The sequence below is a fragment of the Cynara cardunculus genome, assembly GCF_001531365.2.
Source record: "Cynara cardunculus var. scolymus isolate 2C chromosome LG 14, CcrdV1, whole genome shotgun sequence".
Taxonomy (NCBI): Eukaryota; Viridiplantae; Streptophyta; class Magnoliopsida; order Asterales; family Asteraceae; genus Cynara; species Cynara cardunculus.
The window spans coordinates 1,272,987-1,282,223 of NC_037541.1; the positions used below are offsets into that span (position 1 = coordinate 1,272,987).

General features: G+C 33.4%; 1 protein-coding gene across 1 annotated transcript; it reads left to right on the forward strand.

Moving 5' to 3' along the window:
* The first annotated feature begins 1,017 nt into the window (after nt 1–1,017).
* On the forward strand, nt 1,018–7,261 carry LOC112526639 (clathrin light chain 2-like). The gene is made up of 3 exons (XM_025137009.1): nt 1,018–1,469; nt 5,515–5,668; nt 6,614–7,261. The coding sequence occupies exons 1-3, from the start codon at nt 1,063–1,065 to the stop codon at nt 7,052–7,054; spliced, it is 1,002 nt and encodes a 333-aa protein (XP_024992777.1). The 5' UTR covers nt 1,018–1,062; the 3' UTR covers nt 7,055–7,261.
* Nucleotides 7,262–9,237: the final 1,976 nt, after the last annotated feature.

Consider the following 9,237-nt stretch of genomic DNA (forward strand, 5'->3'; position numbering starts at 1 on the left):
ATCATATACGAGATATACTTTATTTTTAATTAAAATAAATTTAATCAATTTTTTTTTAAAATTTTTTATTATTTTTTTAGTTTGAAAAATCACTGACAAAATATATTTTATTTTTAATTAAAATAAATTTGATCAAGTTTTTTAAATGTAAGTATTTTTTGTGTGAATGTAAGTACTTTTTTGTATGTTTGTTTTATTTCATAGATCTAAATACGTTTTTTGTTCAAAAAATGTTTAGAAACTTAATCGTTCAAAATATGAATGTCCATTGATTTTTTTTCCAGATTTTTTCCATTATTTTACCACATTAACTAGTTGTATAGGTCATAAGAATACATCTAACAAGTTTTAGAAAGTGCAAAAAGTTATTTAACATGTTTTGAAATGTCCAAACACTTATTTGTTCCAAATAATTATCCAAAGACTTAATCATTATAAACACTAAAGTTCATTGAATTTTTTAGACTTTTACCTCTGCTTTACTTAAAACTTATAAGAAAATGCGTAAAAAACGATGTAGTTTTGAAGAATTAAAGGCATTGGAAAAGTAGATAGTTGATTTAGAAAGTTTTCATCCTTGTGTTTTGTTAATGGTTATGATTTTTGTCCATATGGTTAAGAAATTACAGTTTTAGTCCTTATGGTTTGTAATACATTGTTATTTTTTTAATTATGATTTATAATTTATTGTAGTTTCGGTTCCTATAGTTTACATCTTTTTACTGTTTTGATCCATTGTACTTAAAGTTAGGAATTAGTTCAGGTACAAAAATAAAATAAATTGCAAACCATAGGGATGAAAATTGTAATTTTTAAATCATAAAGCCAAAAATTGAAAATTTATTAATAAACCATAGGGACTAAAATCGTAATTAACTCATTTCTAAAATATGAAACTTAAGTGGCAAATATCAAAATTTGATAAGTTGTGTGGCAAAAATAAAAGAGAAGAAAAATGAGAAAAAGTAATATAAAATGGCAGCCATGGAAACAGGCAAAGAAGAAAGGAGAGAATTTAGAGAGAGAAAGTGAGAGAGAATTTAGAGAGAGAGAGAGAGAGAGATGTCGTCGTTTGATACGTTCAGCGTCGACGGCGAAGAATCGACGACGATTCCGTCTTCTGGTCAATTCGATGAAGGTTACTTCGACAACAACGATTCATACTCCAACTTCTCCACCGCCGATACTCCGGCGTATGAATTCCCTGCTGAAGGTGAGCATGTACCTCACCAATCTGTAGATAGTTCAGATCCGTTTGGATTCGGTTCGCATCCGGACCCGGATCCGTACTCCCAGCCGCCTCAGACTTCATCACCGTTTGACTCTTCATCGATCCCGATCTCAAACGGTGTAAGTCAGGATTACGATGTTGGAGAGGATGCTGATGGGATTTTTAGTTCTGATGGACCGGTGCTCCCGCCTCCTAGTGAGATGCGGGAAGAGGGGTTTGCTCTTCGTGAATGGCGGAGGTGAGGTTTCAGTTCCACTTAAATTTGGTGCATTTTTTATTATGATTTTATCATATTTTTCAGTTGCAATTTATAGTAGATCTTATAGTATTTGCTTGTTCAGCTATAATTGCACTGGATCTAAATAGAACTCCATTACCGAACCTGCTTGAGCGAGATCTAGTTCTCATTTCATAATGATCCCCTGTAAACCATCGACCTTATTAGCTTTTAGGCAGAAAATGTTTTATGTGAATCTTAGTGTGTCGAATTGAAGGGGTTTTCTAATGTAGGTTTGGCAAATGAATCAAATAAGGAACTAGATTCATCGCAAGTATGTGGGAATCATACCACCTAGGTACTAAGTGTATTATATGTTCATAGTTACAATAACAACGTTACATTGATGTCTGAGGAGTTCATCTAATTTTTGAAAGATAAAAATATATTATAGGTGTTGGTGATCTTGATCTTAATGTTTTTGAATCTCTCAGATAATCAGAACATTAAACCATGAAATAAAAATCTCAAATTTCTGATCTATTTGGAACATAATAATCACTCAGTCAGATGAAAAGATAAAAAAATCCCCATCTAGGAAAATAAAGAAATGCTAGACCCTCCCTGTTTCTATGTTATCCATTGTTTCAATAAAAAATGCGGGTATCAAAGCTAATATGAGAAACCCATCATTTGAATCAACTAAGTTAAAAGATCAAAATAAATAAAGCTGTAATTTGTATTTGTTCCATACGATGTTGTCAATGGAAAAGGTACAAGAACCTAAATTGGAATAATAGTAAATAAAAGGACTTGTGTGCGGCTGACTAAAACCACAGTTTTTGCAAAATTTGAAGGCTGAAGCTGTACTTACCGAAAAGTGTTGGCTTGATCTTCAATTTTCCTGCTCAAATTACTCTTTAATTATATTAATTCAGATTAATGAGAAGTAAGAGACGACATATAGAACAAGGGTGGTTAATGAAGAGGAGAGAAGGCTAAAATTTTGGTAAGATCTTATAAATGAAGTTATACCATTTGCAACATCCCTTGTTAAGATGTATAAATAATCAAATAATGTGATTTTTGTTAATCAGATTCCGATTTTAGTGATACTTGCAGAAGTCACCTAACTGTTCTAGCTTGTAGGGTGCCTTTTTAAGTCAAAACATCAAGTGCTTAGTGGTCACAGTTGAAGTATACAAATTTGAGAAATAGAAATTGTGTCGAAAGCCAGAGCCTATCACAGTATGAAAATAACTGAGGAAAGAAAGAGACCCCAGGTAATGGTAAAAAAAACTTGTTGATAAAGTTCATTTTTTGATTGCATCTAGTAAAGCTCAGTTTTATATTGCGTAGTCTGACCTGGTGTAGACAAATAATATAACCTAGATTCTCATTATATGTCCCTTCACTATCAGTTGAAAAGGTTGAAGGTATTCTATCTAATTATTTTCATACATAGTTTTTTAAATAAAAACCTCCTATGGTTTATAAGAGTTAGTTGGCTAAAGGAAAGAAGGATGTATATTTTCTTAACAAAGTAAAAACAAGTTTTCTGTGATTATTTATTATACGTTTAAAAGAGGGTTTGAATAAATTGAACTATAAATTCTTTTCAATGTCTTAATGATTCATATTGGGGATCACAGCTCTCTATATAAATAGAAGAAACCCTGCTACTAATCATAGAACAAGAAACTATTAGAAGACCATCACATTGTTAACCAAGAAATAAAATAACCAAGTAGTTTTAAATTTTTAATAGTCTAAGCTACTCTAATATCCAATCATTGGTTAGATCTTAGGTACACCAATTTTTGGTTTTTTGCCCAAATGAAAAGCAGTTGCTGAATAAATAAAAATTTTACTTGCCTTAGACTTGTGGTGCTCCTTGCACATCATTTGCTTCTCTGTACGGTCCAGTATGCACTGAAATTTCAACACTTTGAAGGACAAGAATCCGTGGGCATTGCAGTATAATTTTTCATCCATCTTGAGAATTTGTTTAGAATAGTACTGTCTTAATGTCTCAAGCTAGAACTTTATTCCTTGCAGAATAACAAAATAAATATGCTTATTTCCTTGGGAATGAATCAGTATCTATTTTTTCGTTCTCTATATTTTCACCCTTGACTTTGACCAAAACTATTTTGAACCCTTCTTTGGCTTCCCTCATATAATATTCTTATCAACTTCAAACTGGTATATGCCATGAGAATCTACTAAGTTTGCCTCAATCTTGTTCTCAACAAAGCCTCTTTGTTACCTCATTCACCAACATTGACGTCTTAATCTTGACTTCCCTGGACTAGTCAATTATTTTAATCATTCATTGAGGTTGTTTCAGTTTTTTAATTTTTGCTTATTCTCCAAGTGGTGCTGGGGTTTCTTTTCTCCACACATGGAGTGCCAAAGATTAAATGTTGAAGAATGGAAAGACATTTCAAGTGAATGAAAGTCTGCATCACGTTATCTACTGGGAGATGCAATCAACTGATGGCAACAGAAGCAGGACCAAAATGCTTAAGTAATAAGTCTATGAGAAAGCACATATTATTTGGAAATTGAGTTGATATGAACCTTTTCAAACTACCAAAATACCAACCCGATTAACCCAACCCAACTTAACGCGAAATAACTCAACCCGAAGCAACCTGATGTCTAATCGAGTTGTAAAATTTTCAAACTGTAGATATTGGGTTGATATTGAGTTACTTTTATTTGAACACAACCCAATCCGATGAACCCGGTATCTTTTTATTTCTTGGATTTAATATGATTGTTGAATTTATATTAATATATACATTAGACAATTACACTATCACGATATACATATATTTTCAATCTATTTACATCTATATATAACACATTCGTATATATATTCAATAAATATGAACATATATATGTAAATTGAGAAAATAAACTGAATGTGATATATGTAAGAAATATGAATAAGTTGTATCAAATGGTTGCTGATGAAAAAGAAATTATGAGTAGAGAAATAATATATTGAAGGCTAGAAGAATATTTTAATGTATCAAAGTATCAACCTAACTAACCCGTACATCTTGCGTTGGTTTGAGTTGGGTTAAGATTTTTCAAAACGCAATCATTGAGTTGGGTTGTTCAAATGTCTTTAACCCTATCAACCCAACCCATGAGCAACCCTAGCCTCTAGAGTCTACTTTTCAGAGGTCTTCGCCATTTACACCTTTCTGAAGACATGAAGATCAGAACTCGGTTGTTTCCGTCTAAAGTTAGTTAGTGCACATTACACGTGGATGAAGCCCATTGGTTAGTGCACTGAACCTTAAGAGGGAGAATTTATCAGTGCACTGAATCATTAGTAATGTTGTAGTCATAACTCATAAGATGGTCCTGCATCGGTCTCTTATTGGTCTTTAGTTTTATATCCTGCCTTTTAATTTAAGTTCCATCTTTCACCACAAGATGGAATCAATCTAGGTTCTTGTAGATCATTGAGATTTTGCATGAGTTCATAAAACCATTACCAAGCAGAAATAGTTATACTTCCTCTGTCCCAGAATAAACGTCCACAAGAAAAAGAACACATTTTTAGAAATATATAATTATTACACTTTTTTAATAAACTGATGGCAATTTCACCCTTGATGTAGAGGCAAACCTTTTCTCTCAATCTCATCAACTCTTAAATATCCAAATTAAGGGTGGAATTGAAAATTTAGTAAATTATAACTATCTAATTTGTAAAGTGACCACTTATTTTGGGACGGAGGGAGTACCACTTTTGTCCAATGAAAATTTTAGTGTTTCTAATTTTTAATGCCCCATGAAAATTGAGATGTAACATGTTCTTTTTGTCAACTTCTTAAGTTCAACTCACATAATTGCCATTGTGATCGTAATATAGTTACATGATGATATTTATCTGGGCCCATGCCAGGCACCCCTTTTGCCATTTGCCAAAAGATATTTGATTAGTAGTCGGATATTTCTACAATTCCTATGTGACGGGTTAACTGTTGGATTTTCTCTAGACAAGAAATATGTTTTAGCGTACAACATTCCCTTCGTTGTGCAGGCTGAATGCAATTCGACTAGAGGAGAAGGAGAACAAAGAGAAGGAATTACGAAGCCAGATCATCGAAGAAGGTGAAGAATTCAAACGGGCTTTCCATGAAAAGAGGCTGCGCAGCATGGAGACAAACAAACTCACCAATAGAGAAGGCGAGAAGGTAATTTATTGAATATCCTATCATGATGCAAAATGTTTACCACAAAACATTGTTGAGCTGAACTTCAGAACTATAGGTGGCAAAATGGCGGAGTATGAAACGGTCAAACGGGTCAAAATGGCTAAATTTTTTGGTTGTAGTTACATTGGGTTGGGCATGGTTAACTCTATTCTCTTTTTAGCCTAAGGGGCTGTTTGCCAAACGGCTACCGGGTAAGCGCTTACCAGCAAGAGGCACCACCCAAACTTATATTATCGGGTAATATTCTTGGTTATCCAAATAGATTGTTGGTAAACGTCTCTTACCCTGTAAGCGCTAAACACATGATCTTTTCCCTCGGTTACCAGATAAGAGTGCCCCGCAAGCATTTGGTAAGCAACCCATAATTTTTACCCATTTGACTCATTAGAATTAAAATATACTCCAAATTAACCTAGGGCCATGCTTGAAATTTCCTTTTCATTGCATTGATGTTGAGATACTAAGGCCATGCTTGACAACCATAAGCTAGCTTATTTTTTGATCTTATTGAAACAGCCCCGTTCAGTAATTGATAAGCTACTATTTTGAAAAGCTACTTCAGATAGCTGATTAGGTTTTTTTTAACTTTTCTAATTATGCCCCTTGTATTTTATATAAATGCCTCTTTTATCGTTCATTTTACACTGACATCTGACTTATTAGTTAGTTTTTACCGAACATGACTAGTTTATCAGCTAACTGGCTTTTCAGCCAACAACTAGTTTATCAACCAACTACTGCTAGTTTCTGGTGACTAGTTTATCAACTAACGGCTAGCTTATTAGTCATTAGCTAGCTGAAAAGCTAACGGCTAGCTTATTAGCTAGTTCGCCAAACATAGGCACCATTTAAAGCCGCCAATGGAGCGGTGGTTTTGTCCTTAATACCCTTGTTCTAAAATACTTTTCTTTCCGTTTGAAATAGTTGTACGTAGCAAAACAAGAAAAGTTCCACAAAGAAGCCGATAAACAATACTGGAAAGCAATAGCCGAACTCATTCCTCGCGAGGTTCCCAACATAGAAAAGAGAGGTAAGAAGGACAAAGACAAGAAACCGGGAATTACAGTCGTTCAAGGACCCAAACCCGGAAAACCCACCGATCTCGCAAGGTTGCGTCACATCTTGGTGAAGCTCAAACACACACCGCCCGCTCACATGGTTCCTCCACCACCACCACCTGCCGCCACCAAAGATGGAAAGGAAGGTGCCAAAGATGATAAAGTAGTTGCCAAAGACGGAAAGGATGCAGCAGCCGCCGCCGCCACCACCGCGGCCAGTACCGAAACTGTACCTGCTAAAGATGCTGCCGCCTCAAATGGTGGTGTTGAAGCTCCAGCTGCACCAATTGAACAACCTGCCGCCTGAATCCGACCCTGATATAAAGATTTTAGGTTAGTTTTTGAATCTATGATCGTATAATTTCCGTTTGAGGATTTAATTGCCATAATCGACTACGATATGTTGTGTTTTCGGATCGAGAACCATTACGGTGTTGTTTCAAGTTTGTTATTACTGTGATGTAAGAGCTGTTTCTTTGCTTTTGCTTATGATGATGTTAATGGTTTTTAGACATGCTTCAATTTTTCCCCTTTTTAAAGACACATAATAAGGTATATTTTTATCAGTAAAAATGTGTTGCAAAATTGGTTGTGATTCTGATATATCTATCTTTTAAGATTTAGGGGTTTGTTTAACAAACATTTATCAGATAAGTGCTTCGTAACCAGGTGTCACTTACCTTACCAGTAGGTATGGAAAACCTCCCGGTTTGATCGGGATGGGGATGCCATTCATTCTTGATCCCGAGTATTAATATACATTTCTATGTATATATAGAGAGAGACTTAGGATTACATGAGATCAGTCTGTTTTCGTGAGACACGTGAGATAATTTTTTACACTTGAAACTTTACAGTAAAACGTTATGAAGGTAACACTGAAGGTTTGACTTTTTTTTATACCTTCACAGCGTTTTCTGTGAATTCTCATAAGTCTCACGAAAACAGGTTGGTTACACGTGAACCCAACCATATCTATACTATATTAATAAGCATTTACACCAAAAGTTTTAATTACAAGCCTTAAAGCATAAAGTACTATCAATTTATGCAAGAGATTCAAAAATCTCTTAAGTGCAAACTATATTATCCATAATGTACAAATGCTTAAAGCATATCATTTGTTTGGTCAAAGTTTCAGATTTAAGTAAGCCATATTTACATGGAAAAATGTATGTTTGGTCATCCCAAAATTGTTTGACACTTTGTTTGTTTCTTATTTTGAACCCAAATTCAAAGTTCTTCTTTCTTTTGAAGTAAAATGAAATTTGAAGCAACAATATCAGAAAGGGTTTTAGATCCTGCATGTATCCCACCCCAACCCTTCAACTTAATATAGGTTTAGAAACTCAACATGTGTGCAATTATTTTTCCAATCGATCTTGTTAATACACCATATTAACCTTCAACTTTATATATTAGTTGACTTATAAAATAACCACACAAACTCATGATTCAAAGCTAAACTAATGTTTCAAAATTATGATTTACCCGTGCTGCATCGCGTAGGTACACCACTATTATATTATATATTTAGAGGTTGGTTATTATACAACCCTTGACATTTGTGCAACCAATACAACCCAATCTCAACCGTGCATTTCATTTTATTAATATGTGATTTCATAGAAGTTTTGATTGTTTCATAATATAAAGTATTGATCATAATTAATGAACTATATTCATCTTCCATAAATATTCAAATCATAATAAATGAACTCTCATCATTTCCATAAATATCTCAATTTATTGGGTTGCATTGGTTGTACAAATGCGATGAATTGTATTTGAAACGAACTCTATATATTTATATGTATATATGTAGGGGAGCGATCAAATGCAAACCACTCAATTTGTACAAACCGTACAAACCGCATTCAACCAATCATAATTTTTCATTTTGTTCATTTTTTTGTAATTATGAGAGGTTGATTAATCATTTTTGTTGTGGAGGGTGTTAATCATAGATATTATCATCTTTATAATTTTAATTTTAGAGAAATACATGAAACAGTTTCATTAATGTTAGAGAAATACATGAAACAGTTTCATTAAGTATTATATGAAACAATTTCACAACCATATATGAAACAACTTCATCAAAAAAAGTATTATATGAAACAATTTCACAAGATTACACAATTTCATGAGAAAATTTCATAAGATTAAACAATGAAATCGACAGATGAAGGTGGTTTGCACGGTTTACACAAATGAGGGCGGTTTTCATTTGATCATTCCTCTATATATGTATGTGTGTGTATATATATATATATATATATATATGTGTGTGTGTGTGTATACCCTTACGCACACACTAAGTATAATTATATAGTTGAGAAATTCAACGATTATAATGGATGAATAGAATCACTCTTCCATGATGGAAACTTGTAAAAAAGTTACATTATTGATTTGGTTGTTTATGAGAAACTTTTGTTGATATTACGCGTGATTATGTAGAACTTCAATTATTTACTAAGTATTTGT